The sequence below is a fragment of the Haemaphysalis longicornis genome, unplaced genomic scaffold (assembly GCF_048455015.1).
Source record: "Haemaphysalis longicornis isolate Haplotype H1 unplaced genomic scaffold, Haemaphysalis longicornis Haplotype H1 scaffold_12, whole genome shotgun sequence".
Taxonomy (NCBI): domain Eukaryota; kingdom Metazoa; phylum Arthropoda; class Arachnida; order Ixodida; family Ixodidae; genus Haemaphysalis; species Haemaphysalis longicornis.
Window position 1 is genome coordinate 806,905 of NW_027526225.1, and position 14,197 is coordinate 821,101.

Consider the following 14,197-nt stretch of genomic DNA (forward strand, 5'->3'; position numbering starts at 1 on the left):
CCATTCTTTGACCCCGAATTCTCTTACTCCATCCCTCCATCATGTTATCAGCCTTCCCCTTCTACTAGACCCGTTTCTCAGAATCCACTCTCTCCCCCTTGTAGTCCATTGGTTGTCACTTCGTCTCACTCCATGGCCAGCATGGCTTTTGATTTGATGCTGACGATCAAATGACGAGGATGGTGACGAAGAGAGCTTAGCTCCTGACCTGACGGTGTGTGCAGCAGCCGGCGGTGAAGTGACTGCCAAAGGCGGCATCCCAGTTTATGTTGGTGCTTGCACCCGTATACAGCAGAACCTCGTTAACCTCGTTAACTCTTTCGGGACCGCTCCATAGGCCATCGATCACATATGATCGATGGTTTCGCGAGCCTGCAGAATACGAATTTTCGCTCGATGGAACACCTAGCGACATCTAGGAGATAGTTTGAAAACTGGAGTTTTCTCTTTTGTGAAGTTTCTTTATTTATCGCCAGGCGGCAACGCGTCAGATATTTTATTCTGACGGGCAGTGGTTTCGAATGTAAATAAACATGGCGTCATACTCGTGCGGGCGCGATAAGAAATCCGCCTCGTCCCGGCTCGCATATCTTCGCCTTCTACTGTGGATTTTAACGTATAGAGTGGCAGTGAAGAGTCGAAATGCGGCTTTAGAGATCGGATTTCAGCTTGAGTGAGGATTCGGGTGTTGATCAGCCTGGAACATCAAATCGCGCTCAAAGGTGGGTGTTGGTTTCGGTTTCAATTGGCTCTGGAGTAGGTATGTGCGCTCGAACTATGTTCTGGCTGGTTTATATTTATTCGCTAGGGTGTTAACTACCTATGGTGGTGATCTCCTGCCACCAGCGCAGAAACGGATCAAGTTTTCGCCGAGACAAGAGCCCGGCGTGTACCTGGGCGATGACGTAGCCATGGCCCTAGTGCCAAAGAGATCACACACAAAACAAAAAACCAGTTACACCTAGCCGCATCAAACTTTTTCAATGAAGAAACAAAGCATTGTGTTAGATTTTGTATATCCTGAAATAATTTTATTCTTTTTTAATATTTTTATATTTACGCTTTTTTCTATCTTTTTCTGTAGTTTTTTTATGAAGTTCTTAGTTTCAGATTTTTTCATGGTTCTATCGTCAATGTTGAAGTAAAACTTGGTATTGTATGTAAAAGAACTTATAATTAGCTGCATTTTGGTATATGCTAAGGCAGGATGGTGCCTTTGCTTTATGTAAAAAAATTTTGTACCGAGACCTCCCTTTTTCATCACTTTTTCCGGCGGTCCCGAAAGAGTTAATATGTCTTAAAAGAAAGACGCGAGTGAGAAACGTACTATCCAGGAAGAAACGTACCATGGGGGATTTTTAGTGTTCCCAATTGAGAGCGTAGTAACTGGCAAATCATATGAACTGGAAGCGTATCAACGAGGTTCTACTGTATTACTAACGTGAAACTCTGCGACCCCCCCCCCCCCCCCGGCAGGGAGGACACCCACTTGGCGAGCGTCTTGAGGACGCGGGTGAGGGCGTGCAGGGGCAGGGGCACGCTGGGCACCCGCTGCACGGTCCAGATCCAGCGTCGGTGGTGCAGGTAGCGGCTCAGCTGGCTCAGGGGGTCCGCTCCCGCAACAGCGGCCACCGCGCTCGCTGGACCACCGCCGTTGCTGCCCACCCCCTTGCGGGCCGCACCCGAGACGGCTGGGTGCCGGTGCGAGGAGTGGGGCGTCAAAATGTGCGGCACCGGGTGGGCCGCGTCCACCACAGACACCACGGGGCTCAGGATGTCCTTGGGCATCTTCTCGTGCCTGCCATGCCACCACGGGTGGGAAGGAGGAGGAGGAGATTGAAATTCCATAAGTCCGCATCTTTCCCACTAAAGGGGCCAAGAAGACAAAATAAGAGTTTGATTGATTGATAGTTGGTGGTGGGGTCTAATGCGCCAAAACTACTCAGGTTATGAGGCACGCCATAAGGGAGGGCTCCGGATTAATTTTGACTACTCGAGGATCTTTAGCATGCAACAAAATCCCATACACACAGGCGTTTTTGTTTTTCACCTCCATCAGAAAAGCGGCCGCGGTGGCCGGGAATCGAACCCGCACCCTTGCGCTTAGCGGCAGAACACCTTAGCCACTGAGCCACCACGGCAGTTAAAAAAATACTAGTTGGCTCATTAAAAAGACGGCTTAGTCTTGATAACAGTGACACCAACTTCACCGCAAATGCCAAAGAAATAACGGAGATACAGTCTACGCTCATTACACCGGATCCGGCAACAACAGACTTCCGGTTACAACAGACCCTTTCTGTTGGTTTGTTTGGCCCCCATGCATATTAAGTGGAGTCCACTCCACTCATAACGGACCTGGCAGGAGCAGACTATCGGCTACAACAGGCTAAATTTTAGGCAAAAATTGGTTTTAATGAATGTTAATTACAGGCTTCCGCGGTCATTGCCAACACCCAATATGCTTTTTCTTTGTTTATTTTGGTGAGGAAACTAGTGTGTATGGCAACATTACCAGCATATAATGGGTCATTGGCGTAGCCAAGCCAAGCCAGTGCCAATAACCGTTTTTTTGTGCATCCAGTGGCAAGGGTCGGATAAACTACGCATAATTAACACTGTCAAGCATGGCGAAAAACAGGCCAACGTCGGCAGAAGTAGAGGCCTATCTATGCAAACGATCAACTAAACCATCAAGTGACAAGGCCACTGCCGAATGACGTGACTCTGGTGAGATTGAGCAACAGTGCTTTCGAATACGCAAAGTGGCACACCCGGAGGGCGAGTCTCCCCTTGTCACAATTTTTAGGGGCAAAGCATTGTAGGTGCTCGGGCTTTCGGCCTCTCCTGTTGTGATCTCATGTCGTCACGGGAAATCAAGTTGTCAAATGATGGTCAAAAAAAAAAGTGTGTAGTGGATAAAACTGGTTCGAAATAAACTAGCAAGATTTAAACTAATTTAAAATACAGAACTAATCAGGATTTAATTGCATTAAATAAGAGAAATTTGTTAAATTTTGTCTCAGAATCAGTTTCAAACGCCACGTTTTCTCCTGTAAAGCATACTTCTTAGCGTGCGGCGGCAAGTGACACGAAGACAACTTACGGCCAGTCTGCTTAAATCCGGTTAACTCTTTCGGGACCGCCGGAAAAAGTGATGAAAAAGGGAGGTCTCGGTACAAATTTTTTTTTACATAAAGCAAAGGCACCATCCTGCCTTAGCATATACCAAAATGCAGCTAATTATATGTTCTTTTACATACAATACCAAGTTTTACTTCAACACTGACGATAGAACCATGAAAAAATCTGAAAGTAAGAACTTCGTAAAAAAACTACAGAAAAAGATAGAAAAAAGCGTAAATACAAAAATATTAAAAAATAATAAAATTATTTCAGGATATACAAAATCTAACACAATGCTTTGTTTCTTCATTGAAAAAGTTTGATGCGGCTAGGTGTAACTGGTTTTTTGTTTTGTGTGTGATCTCTTTGGCACTAGGGCCATGGCTACGTCATCGCCCAGGTACACGCCGGGCTCTTGTCTCGGCGAAAACTTGATCCGTTTCTGCGCTGGTGGCAGGAGATCACCACCATAGGTAGTTAACACCCTAGCGAATAAATATAAACCAGCCAGAACATAGTTCGAGCGCACATACCTACTCCAGAGCCAATTGAAACCGAAACCAACACCCACCTTTGAGCGCGATTTGATGTTCCAGGCTGATCGACACCCGAATCCTCACTCGAGCTGAAATCCGATCTCTAAAGCCGCATTTAGACTCTTCACTGCCACTCTCATCGTTAAAATCCACAGTAGAAGGCGAAGATATGAGAGGCGAGACGAGGCGGATTTCTTATCGCGCTCGCACGAGTATGACGCCATGTTTGTTTACATTCGAAACCACTGCCCGTCAGAATAAAATATCTGACGCGTTGCCGCCTGGCGATAAAAAAAGAAACTTCACAAAAGAGAAAACTCCAGTTTTCAAACTATCTCCTAGATGTCGCTAGGTGTTCCATCGAGCGAAAATTTGTATTCTGCAGGCTCGCGAAACCATCGATCATATGTGATCGATGGCCTATGGAGCGGTCCCGAGAGAGTTAAAGAGAGGGCGCCACCGCCTCAGCAAGCGCATGATTGCTCCTCCCACCGGCGCTTCTCCGGCGCCCAATCAGCGCGTGCCGTGTGGCAAGAGAGCGACTTACACTCTTTGAATACACTTATACACTGCATGTTTCACCCCCCCTTAGGTTTCATGTTACTGGAGATGGCCCGGGATTTTTGATGTACAGTCGAATCCCGCTACAACGAAATTGACGGGACGTGCGAAAAATTTCGTTGAAGCGAAAATTCGTTGAGGCGAAATCTGCCCCAACACACCACGGAAAGGCCAGAAAAATAGCCCCGTGCGTTTCCGCAACATTGGCAGCATAATACAATGTTTAGAAAAAGGAGTGACGCGCAATAACTCATGTTTATTCGGATAACAAACATACCAATGGTTATCTGTTTTTTCACCACCCAAAGAAGGCGTTACGGAGGGGGGTGAAGATATGCAGGCGCAAAACGTATCGCTGTACAACAAGGCGTGTCCACCGAGCTGATTACTTGCAGATAGCTGCTAGGCCGTGGGAAGCCCCCCTCTCGCTTGTGGCAGGAGCAGTGCCGTTATCTTATCCTCTGACAGGGCACGGCAGCTACTGACCTTGGCAGGCAAGACGCGCGCGCTTGCATTTAACAGGACCGCGCGCTCGCGACTAAGATAGGATGACTAGGCTTCAAGACCAAACGCGCAAACATGATTTTCGCTCTTGGCTATGAAGAATGGTAGAAGGAAAAAGGTAAGGACAGCTGCTCACAACGCATACATGACAGCACCGCGCCAGCAGCGGAGCACATTCATGCAATTTCAACTGGATACGGATTGGCTGTAGCTCTCTCCGCCAGGGGGGTAAAGCGAGCTCCGAGACCGTACGAATCGTGGGCGCTGACATGATACAATTCCCATGGTTGCCAGATCAATTGTATTCAGTTTTGTAAAGAGTTGTTCGTTAATTATTTGACTAAAACAAAAAACTGAAGCAAACCAGTTGCAAATAATTGCCTCAGTAATTGAAACTAGCTCTAAAAAAACTTTTAGTGTAATTTATAAGCTCTAATTTGCGAACAAAAAGTAAGTGCGTAGCTCAGTTTTGGTTTCGATTTCTTTAAGTGTGCTAGGAAGTGGCGAGGCCCTTGCGCCTGACTTGCGCAGTGTGTGTCCGTGTGCAGTATCCAGCTCAGATCTGCGTGCGTGCAAAACGCGTACAACTGGTACAACTCGGATGCACGCGCTGAGCAAGTGCCTCCCCGGGCGCTCGCGAGGCTGTCATTCGTTTCTTCACGTTAAACACCCTTTCTATTGCCCCTGAACTGACGCCGGAACAGCGATTCCGATCTGACCTTGACGACCGCCAGTAAACTACAGCCTACGGAGTGGCAGCCAGCGATTGTTCCCGTTGGAAGAGAAATAAAAGGAACTTTTATAATTGTTCGGTTCCAGTTGTTTTATTCATAGACCTTCTTACAGCTCTCCGTGCTTCGAACTTTCGCGCAAACGTTCGTAAAGGTAGACCGAAAAAATAGATAAGGAAATGCGGTTTCTTTTTTAATCAATCTTTTAATTAATCTTTTTTAGTCAACAAGTCAATGTTCTCTCCTCGCGCGCTCTGTGCGGCAAATTACTGCCCATTCAGTCCCGCAAGCTTTCCCTTTGAAGTGGTGGAAAGCAGCTAGAACGTTACGAATACAGACGGAAAGGAAAACGGGACACGTCGCTGACTGTATTTCGCATACTCCCTTGGCATGCATTCTGCCACTCCGTTGGCCTGCGATCGACCGCGCTCTTTCGTTCCTGTGCTTCAAAGGGCCGCGACTCACCGGCAATATCAGCGTTGGCCCATGCGAAAACGTTTTTCTTTTTGTGTGTGTGTCAACAAAGGTTTTACATTCAGCGACAAAGCCACAGTTCTTCACTTCACTTCATTTGAAAAGCATTGAGCGACTCGCAAAATGTCACAGAATTGCAAACAAAGCAGCACAGCGCACAAATGCACGGAGATCATGACGGAGATTCATTTTTTCTGTGCGCCCCAGTACGGATCAGCTGATTCCTTGACGTCCTCGCGCATGCGATCAGTCGCATTCGAGCTTGCGCGCAAGTGTTGTGTGAGCGTTGCCACATCTTGCTCAAATAGTTTCAGTACATATAAGTCACACGCTAAACCGAAAACACGTCGGTTACCTACCAACAGGAAATAAACTACGCAATGCTGTCGACGCCGCCTACACAAACTCCGCCTGGACAGCGGTCCGCCATGTTACAATTAATCCCGGCATGCTTCGCTAGCCGGACGCGGAAACGCCACAGTAGCCCGTTGCCAGATTACAACCCATCGCTTTCGCCGTTTTTAGTAAGCAAAAACTCAGCTGGCAACCTTCAAATCGTTGTATCATGTCTGCCACTGTGTGTCGTACGGTTCCAATGCATTGGCTCAGCGGCGCGCTTTCCCTCTAGAGTCAGTATATTATCTCTATGCTCTCCGCCTTGGCGAAGCGGGCCTGCGCCTCGTGTAAAGACGGCCAGCCACATCGTTATCACCATCAAGCAATGGCGTGCGCCTATGAGTTATTTTTTGTTTTGTTTTGGGTGGCGGTGTGGTCGCAACGCGCATTTTCGGTGAAACTAAGCGTCCTGAATGTATAAAAAGTTACAGATAGCTGGCGCTATGCTTATTTTATTGTCAAATAATTGTTCAAACCCAGCCCAAATCATCGAAAATTTCGTTGAAGCGAAAGCAAGCCTGACAAATGGTTCGTTGTGGCGAGGACTTTGTTGCATTGACTTCTATGGCTAGCTGACGGGGAATTGGAAATATTTCGTTGAAGCGGAAATTTCGTTGAAGCGGCGTTCGTTGTAGCGGGGTTCGACTGTATAAGAGAATTCAGATTCCGTGAAGTTTGGCATTTATTATTCCCACACATGCATCATAATCGTTCCGGTCGATGAAAAAGGTAAGAAATGCCTCAAGCAGGGGGACGGTTCCCATCCATTGTGTGTAATTTGCCGCTGGTCATGCAGTCCAACTGGTCTAACTTTCAATTGCACAGCCGTCCTTCTTCAGATTATTTGGTATCAGCTGTTTTACTGACCAGACTAATAAATATGCAGAAGCTGCCGTGGGGGAACGCCAGGCAGCGATTCAAATTGTTTGACGAACGGTTTCGGGTAAACCTGCCTTGTCACAAAGGGTTTGAAAAGAGCCTGGCTAATTCTGCTGGCTAAACAGCTGGTTAGTAGTTGCTCCTAGTTATATTCTTGCTTTATTTGCTCAGCTTAGCATGCGTCTCTACACACTCGACCGCATGTGCCAGGCCTTTGAGGTAGACTTGAAAGGCACGAACACAATGCTTAATTAAGAGACACAAATGCAAACCCAGGGAAGGCGTTAGCTGCCCGCAATATGCACCATTACAGGTGAGTAGGTGGTGGTAATGGTTGAGGTGATGATGATAGTGGTGTGATGATGATGATGATGATGGAGGAGGAGGAGGAGGAGGAGGAGGAGGAGGAGGAGGAGGAGGAGACCCACCTGATGAGGATCTTCTCGAGGGGCTTGCGGAAGAGGATGCAGCAGCTGGCCTTCTTGTACGTGCGTGGCCCAGGCGGCCGGATGCAGAGGCCGCTGTCGGCCTGCGCATCTTTGGCGACGCGCTTGCTGAGCTCCAGGCTCAAGATCTGGTGCGTGAGCTCCTTGACAATCTGCAGTGGAAACACAACCGCCCACCCAGGGGCCAGATCAAGAGCACTCATCCACTAACTTGCTTCCTTTTGTTTTTTTGAGCAATACCACGACCAGACAAGCAGTTAGCAGACAGGTTGCATGTTCTAAGTCAGCTCTGGTTGATTGACTGATTGATTTGATGGTGGGGCTTAAAGCGTCGAAGCTACACCTGGGGCGAAGCACACTGCACCGGACGGCTCCGGATTAATTTCGACCCCCCCCCCCCAGCACTTTAATGTGCACTGGAATCTCGGCACATGAACAGCAATCACTTTTCGGTTGATTCATTGTAGGGTTTAATGCGCCAATGCAACGCAGGTGATGAAGGCACACTGTAGCGGAGGGCTCCAGATTAATTTTGACCACCTGGGGATCTTTAACGAGCGCCAAAATCTCATACACACGGGCGTTTTTGCTTTTCACCCCCATCAGAAAAGTGACCGCCATGGCCCGGAATCGAGACCCGCATCCTCGTGCTCAGAAGCCGAATGAGCCACCGAACGCGGTGCCACTGAACGCAGTGCCACCGTACTGAGCCACCGAACGTGATGGCTCAGTAGCCACTGAGCCACCGCGGCGGGTAGCAATCACTTTTCACCTCCATCTGAAAAGTGACCATATGCAACCACCCGAACCACCTGCGACCATCTGAAAAGCGACCACTTCCATCTGAAAAGCAAACCCGCGTCCTCGGGCTCAGCAGCCGAACACCTTAGCCACTGAGCCACCATGGCGGGTACTACGCAAGTTTTCTATTCACAGTGTTTACCTGAGGGAGAAAAAACAAAACTGTCCGGGCGCAACAAGACTACCATATTCACTTGAATGTAACGAGTCTTCATTTTTCTTCTAAACTTTTGCACGTCACATCTGCCCTCGCCTGACATTAGGCGAGAGCAACATTCACCATTTGAAAACTTTTGAGAACCCCACAGTTTTTCAATGCTACGTTGGCAACGTATTTTTACACTCCACATCAAATTCGCCTAAGTCAAAATGCTCTCTCTTTCTCTCTCTCTCTCTTATCACGAATGACCCCACTGCCCACTTGGATGCAAAACAGTGCAAACTGAGCACTTACTCAATACCACTACAGCAAAGATACCAACTCAGGGAACAAGTTCGCTTAACCAATTACTCCACCAGATAAGATGCTGGTAGGTTGCACTGCACAAACTGTTTTCATTTGAGAAGGTGTTCCACACCGTGTCACCTATTTCCTCAGTTATAAGCAGCACCCCGCCCTCTTCTTTTCCTCTTTTTCCACAATTAGTGGTGCCTACATTAGGGGGGAATGCTTATGAAGCCCACCTGAGTAAATGCAAACATTTCACTGAAGTTATGGAATGTCTGTGGGGTGCTCAGAACCAAGAAAATACAGTGCTCTCTCACCCGTGAGAGAGAACACCGCCTCAACGTTGCAATCTGTTGTCACCTGAACGGAAAGTGCTGCATGCAAGAAACGAGTGCACTCACAGCGTTCCGCTCTTCGCCAGGGGTACCACCGAGGAAAGCGAACCGGATCACCACGCAGGGGGCCTTGTAGGTGACGCGGGTCACGTAGAACGACACCGGTGGCTTGTCACCTTCCCTGCACACGGCACCAACCAACGTGGGGAGGGAGGGAGGGAGGGAGGGAGGGAGAGAGAGAGAGAGAGAGAGAGAGAGAGAGAGAGAGAGAGAGAGAGAGAGAGAGAGAGAGAGAGAGAGAGAGAGAGAGAGACCATTTGAAGATCAAGGCCATCACAGCCTTTTCGTTCAACAGCATTTTTCGCAAGAAAAAAGGTAACGATTCTGAGTGTAATTCGCAGAAACACTGCAGCACAAGCCACTCCTTCCTGGCCCCGATAGGACAAGGAGGTGGAGGATGATGATGACGATGATGATGATGGCAGTGGTGCCACTGATGAACGGTGACTTGGAGCAATTTTTGTATCGGCAAATTATTAATTTTGCAGCGATTTGGAGCACCTAAATGCCAGTTTTGGAGCGCCTTGGAGCAACTAAACATCAACTGCTAGATGCGTCGAAAGCATCTCTCAACACTAAAAATTGACCAGTATCGTCAGTAACTGATGTGGAGGTGCTTTTCACACGAGATCACAAATGGATGGCACAGCTCAAGAATAGTGGTCTTGTCCTTACTAGGGGAAGACTTTTCAAGGAGTCACTGAAAACGCTTCATAGTTGGCAGGCTCGAACATGCATTAAAAATAGCTTTCACAGTCAGCTCTCCCAGTAGCCCAAGAATAGCCAAATAGCCAATAAAAATTCCGCCAACCACAAGAAAAAGTAGCCATATTTGGTTATGTATAGCCCAACCTGGCATCCCTGGGGCAACAGGATTTTTTTTCCACTTATTTCGAAACAGTCGCTAGAAGTCGCCAGAAGTTTGATGCAATTAAATCCCCTAAGTATCCATGCAATAGCAAAAATGCAACAAAACATAATTTGCAAGGCATTTAATTCCTTTCTGGTGCGGATAAAAGGCAACATGCAACACAATAATGAATATTGAAAGGCTTCGACAAACCTGCATAGCAAAAAAACAACGCGTCTCTTTTCTAGTTTACTAATTGTTGAGGCAAGCCCTCGTGTTTTACTTTTTCATTTTAACAGATGCAGGCGCTTGCTATCAGTCCTCGTGAGCATTTCCACGCTAGTTGGAAATGGGCACGAGAAATACGCATGGAGCATTATTGCACGTGGTTCGTGCGTGTCGGCGTTGCGCGTGCCATTTTTTCACGCCCGCGTCGACGATTCCACACACGCGGCAGCTTCTGCCTCGCTCAGAAAATGACGCGCGTCGCGCGCGGCAGTGGGAGGAGCCTGGAGACTTGCGCCAATGGGGAGGCGCGCGCCTCATGGCGGCGGTTTTGAAGCGCTCGAGACAGCCCAGTCACAGCCGGCTGGCTCCGTCAGAGGTGTTTAGGCTTTCCACCTCGGCAGGTATTGCATGGACGCTTTCACTAGCAACGCGGATGATGTTTTATAGTACCGATTTTGCCCACATTATAAGCTCCTTTACCACACAAGCAACTTCGTGTGTGCCTTGAGCGGTATTTTTGAGAGCGCTTAAAAGTGGTCCCTCGAGGTCCCCACCACTTCGCAGCCAAAGCCGCCGCCTAGTTGCCGCGCCGTGCGCAGCGTACGGGTGGGTACGCGGCAGCGTCAGCGCGCCTGTGGCGTGCGTGGCGCATTTTTGCGAGCAGAAAACGCTCCATGAGGTACATGCATTACAGAGACTGGATGTTTTTCACGGCCCGCTTCACTTGCGACGGTCCACTCCGCGAGCCCAACAAGCGAAGCGGGAGCTTGCAGCCGAGCGCGCATCACACATGCCGCGAAACGGCGCTCCCGCTGGCTCTCGGAGCGGAGAGGACCGGCAATAAACGCCACCTAAAACTACCTATTGTTTATAGCAGGAACCATTGGAAACTACAGCAAGAAGGAAAGTTTTTAACCGCGGTACGCCAGCGCTGCACTGAGTTGCTAGACGAAAACGCTGTATCGGCGGTACAGTGACGGCGCCAACCAAACTCACCTCGGCAAACACAATGACGGGTGCTAGGGAGTTGTCAAGCCGAATTAGTTACACATGTCTAGAGACCACTGTGAAGTAGTGCTTATAACAGGCTGCACATGATTTGCGCGACAGAAATTTTGGCACACTTTTGGCACACTTGAGTGCAAAATCGTGTTTTTTTTATCAGGATAGCCCAGGATACCTCATTTTGCGCAAATTGGCGCATTTGGCGCAGGAGTGGGAGCCCTGTGATGGGGAGGTTGGTGGGGATGAAGACAAGGATGATGAAAAGGCGGGGAGGAGGATGACGACTGTAATGAAGGCGAGAACGATGAAAGGGAGGATGGGTGGTGGTGATGATGAAAAGGGGAGATGGGTGAAGATGCCGACGTCGGGGAGTAGGGAGTGACGGTGACTAGAAGAGGATGGTGATTATAAAGAAGGTGACGATGAGGATGAAAAGGAGGAGGAGGATGATGGCTATAATGAAGGTGAGAACGACAAATTGGAGGATGGGTGATAATGATGACTAAAACGGGATGTGGGTGATGATGATGATGATGACAGGGAGCAGGGGGTGGTGGTGGTGACTAGGAGGTGATGGTGATTGTGAAGAGGGTGATGAAGAGGAGCAGGAGGAGGATGAAGAAGGGAAAGATGATGATGACGAAGAGGGCGAGGATCCCTCCTTTACCCGAGGAAGGTGACGTAGGAGTGCCCGTCGGCCAGCACAAAGCTGGAGCGGTCCCGGAGTAGGGCGCACAGGCGGTGCAGGGCCTGGCGGCACTGGACGGGGTCGTAGCGGCCGCTGCTGTTGGGCTGCTGCAGGTGCCGGGGCAGCGGCAGGTCGTGCTCCAGCAGCAGTCCCACCCGGTGCATGTGCATCCAGCGCTGCCTGCACCACCACCCGGGGGTCACCGTGGGGTCATCGGGGGGTCGCAGCGGCCCCAAGGGCACCCATTGTCAAGGATCCCTCACACGGCTAGCTCACCTTGACCGAGATCGGATCACGCATTCGTTGGATAACATTCCACACTCATTGCGACAATTCAAGATCGTTCAGAGGATAATTCACGCTCAAATGCACCTTTGCGGGAAGAACCCAGCTGCGACAGGAGCACAAGCTGACCAAATGTTGCAGCCTTTTACCAGAAGTTTTGATCGCTTAGTTTTGGAATTTTGCATCGCAGTTTATCTTTGTGACAATATGATGGACACGAGAAACAATATGACCCGCCGCGGTGGCTCAGTGGCTAAGGCGTTGCGCTGCTGAGCACGAGGTCGCGGGTTCGATTCCCGGCCGCGGCGGCCGCTTTTCTGATGGAGGCGAAAAGCAAAAACGCCCGTGTGTACGAGATTTCGGCGCACATTAAAGATCCCCAGGTGGTCAAAATTAATCCGGAGCCCTCCACTACGGCGCGCCTCATCGCCTGCGTTGCGTCGGCGCGTTAAACCCTACAATCAATCAATCAACGAGAAACAATAAATGCCCATCAACCAACAAATTTTGACAGCTAGCTCTCAAGTGACATTGTCAAGGATAGCAATAGGGCAACACTGATGGTTACAAACAATTGCAACTACAGTCGAACACGGATATATCGAACACGGCTATATCAAATTATTGTCTATATCGAACTCATAAATTATCCCCTTGAAAATTCCGTGTAAAAGCATAGGAATTCGTACGTTTATATCGAACCGTATTTTTCCCGACATTGCGTATATCGAATACCGCGCGAGCTGGAAGGTGCTCTTCGGCGGTCGTTGCGCCCCCGATTGAGGTTGAGGAGAATGTGGAGGAATGCGCGGGCATGGCGAAGACTGGCTCGCGGAACTAATCCCCCCTACCAGAACGAATTTGCGCTTGCCCAGTCGGGCCCTGTTACCGGCCGCCGTAGCGTTAGCGGACGGAGCCCGGTATGCTAAATCTCTCTAGGCACACGAGCCCGAACACTCGGAAAATGTGACAATGCGAGGTAGGGATGCCCCGACTGCGCACGTCCTTTTTTTTGTTGTTGTTTTGGGGCTGCGTACGTTCCCCGGCTTGCCGAAAAAGGTTTTTTTTCTCTCTCTCTCCGGGTCTGTCTTCCCCCAATGTCGTCTCGGGAAAGGGAAGAGGGAACGAAGGCGTTGGCGGCCTCCTTCTTTTGCATTTTGCTGCTGTTGCTGCTGTTTGGCGAGTTGTCCCGCACCTTTCGGAGATCACTGTTTCTCTCGGAGATGACCATCGCGAGCGCTTTGTTGGAGTCCGTTCAGAGAGCCTTGGAATTGTTACCTTCAAAGTTCTTGTGGTACGTGCGCGCTGGTCTTCTTTTGCGTGCGTGATGTGCATGGTGTGCGAAGGTGCAGCGTACTGCTGGAATTACGTACTGCTGGAATTTTCTAGTTGTGCAGCCTCGAGAAGATCGAGACTAGCTTCTTTAATTTCATTTCCAGGACGAAGAAGCAGGCCAAGATCAGCGATTTTTTTTTTCACGGAAATAAAGCGTCCTGTTGCGTCGTGAGTGCGGAATTAGTTGTCATTCTTGAATGCGACGATCGGTAAGTGATCGTCCCCCATAGGTGAGGTCTCAGAGCCCATAGTTTTTATATCGAATTTTTCATATATCGAACTACTTCGCGATCCCCTTGGAGTTCCATATATCTGTGTTCGACTGTATTTTATACAAAATAAAGAAGAGGCCCGAATTCCCCCAAAGTCCCATGAGTGACTGTTTTTCCTTACATTCCTAAACTTTTTCTTTGTTTCCACAAAACTATACTTTCCCCGTGAAAACAACTCCTGCCTCTACCTCACTGTTCCTATTTTCTTTTTCGGGAAAATGCCTTACAAAGGCTCCA

The 14,197-nt window shown here is 49.0% G+C and overlaps 1 protein-coding gene across 1 annotated transcript in view; it reads right to left on the reverse strand.

Annotated features, from left to right (window-relative positions):
- LOC144162245 (KICSTOR complex protein SZT2-like) overlaps nt 1–14,197 on the reverse strand; it is a gene marked incomplete at its 3' end in the record, with an annotated part of 187,230 nt that overhangs the window by 135,758 nt on the left and 37,275 nt on the right. Inside the window, 4 exon segments of the mRNA XM_077692705.1 lie at nt 1,490–1,798; nt 7,636–7,805; nt 9,304–9,418; nt 12,048–12,248. Of these exon segments, the coding sequence (XP_077548831.1) occupies nt 1,490–1,798; nt 7,636–7,805; nt 9,304–9,418; nt 12,048–12,248 (795 nt within the window).